The sequence below is a fragment of the Triticum dicoccoides genome, chromosome 6B (assembly GCF_002162155.2).
Source record: "Triticum dicoccoides isolate Atlit2015 ecotype Zavitan chromosome 6B, WEW_v2.0, whole genome shotgun sequence".
NCBI lineage: Eukaryota > Viridiplantae > Streptophyta > Magnoliopsida > Poales > Poaceae > Triticum > Triticum dicoccoides.
Genome location: NC_041391.1, coordinates 706,325,310 through 706,327,273, shown reverse-complemented (window position 1 = coordinate 706,327,273; position 1,964 = coordinate 706,325,310). Strand labels below are relative to the sequence as shown.

Genomic DNA, 1,964 nt, shown 5'->3' with positions numbered 1-1,964 from the left:
CCCCCCCACACTTGGGGGCAATTTTTAGAGGAAAGTGTGGGAGTGTAATCTCGTGCACCAATATCTTGAGTGCTTTATTTGCCACTAAGGGTAAAACATTTACATGGATTAATGTACCAAACTGTCAACATATATAAGATGTATGTATGCTTCTGCACAGTAACTGTTGCATGCCATTTGATAATTGAGTAAAAAAGAATATTCTTTATTCTATAATGTACAGGTAGTATGCCGTAGTAACTCACCTTGGGCAGTTTTGAATGCTGAAGGAAAGACATCCCCAGGAATTGCCTAACATACTTCTCGCCAAGTTGTATGGCTGAAAAGGTATTAGATGGCTCGATGAAACCAAGAGCGATCCATTGATAGATAAGGTCATCTTTACTTATATTGTGACCTTTATGGAAGATACCACAATAGGCAAAGCATAACCTCAGATATGGTGTAAGAGTATTGTAACTTAACTTCAAGGACGGTAACACTGTACTATCAGAAAATGGTTCATCCCAAATATCACTATTGCACATTGCTTCCCAGTCACTAAGATTCATTCCAGATAGCAAGAATCCAAGTGCTTGAGCTGCTAATGGCAAACCTCCACATTTCTTTGCAATCGCCTGTCCAATTGGTTCAACTTCCGCTTTATCAGCTCTAGATTCAGAGCCACTATTTTGCTTGATTATTCTCCAGCACATGTCATTGTCCAAGAGATCTAACATGTATGGTTCAACAGTACAAATTTTTCTTGCAATTTCTATGCTGCATGTTGTGACTAAGACCCTCATCTTGGAGCTTCCATTCAACATAAGCTTGAGTTGATTCAGTTGGGAGGAATCTGTCTCCCATAGGTCATCTAAAACAATTAGTGTCTTCTTATCTTGAAGTAAATGTTTAAGATGTTGATTTATTAACTGCCTTGTATCTAGATTCTGGCTTCCCTTTTCTACTTGAGAAATTATGGAGTTCCCTATTTTTTTCATGTCAAACACTTGGGATACATAGACCCATACCCGATGATCATACTCTTTGAACTGAGCATCATTGAAGACCATTTGTGCCAATGTTGTCTTTCCTATGCCTCCAAGCCCGCAGATAGGAAGAATTGTGATATCTTCTTTGTTGCTGCTTGTGGATAACAAAGAAAGAACATTCATCCTGTCTTTTTCTCTCCCTATGATGAGTGATTCAATCACATATGATGTTGTTTCCCGTGGATCAGGAAACTGGCGCACACTAATTAGGCTGGAGTTATCATGTGTGAATTTGAAACTCTCGTGGTCCTCTTTGATCTTCCTCAGCTGACCTCTCATCTTCTTCATCTTATAAGCCATGGTAATATTGGGTGCAATAGCAAAACAGTCCAACTTCCCAATCATCTATAAGGAATTTCAAAAAGTGATTATGATATAATATAAAACCTGGGAGCAATTACACCCAGCTTTAATATGATGTAGTATTTTCGATCCCTCTACCCAGTAAATACATGCTGCTTGTTTTGGACGGATGTAAAACATAGCTTCCCTTGTAGTATAATTTTTTATTCTTATATACTTAGTTTCACGGCCGGGATTTGTACACCAGATTTAGGCCCTGTTTGTTTCTGTTTCGCTTGGATTTTAATCACATTTGGATTCGCTTTAGTGGCGAAGCCAATTGTGCGAATCAACTTCACCATCGAAGTACACTTTGAGGTGCTTCAAGAAATTGCACTAAAAACGGCCCAAATTCAGATTCAGCTTCACTGGCAAAGCTGATTCCAAATAGCTATTTGTTTCAGATTCCAGATTCGGCTTCACTGGCAAAGTTGAATCTGGTCCCAAAATCAGAAACAAGCATGGCCTTAAGTAGGCTAAATGCCTCTTGTACACCCATGGCTTTAATTTTTAGAAGGGCGCCAACAAATTTCAAGCTTGAAACGTTGCAATTAATTAGTGCACCAGTTGCTTACATTGGAAAGTATGTTT

At 38.8% G+C, this 1,964-nt stretch overlaps 1 protein-coding gene across 1 annotated transcript in view; it reads right to left on the bottom strand.

Moving 5' to 3' along the window:
• Positions 1 to 1,964, bottom strand: part of LOC119324877 (putative disease resistance protein RGA3) — a 6,522-nt gene that overhangs the window by 3,795 nt on the left and 763 nt on the right. The window contains exon 2 of the mRNA XM_037598645.1: positions 246 to 1,376. Within this exon, the coding sequence (XP_037454542.1) occupies positions 246 to 1,376 (1,131 nt within the window). The remainder of the gene's footprint in view (positions 1 to 245; positions 1,377 to 1,964) is intronic.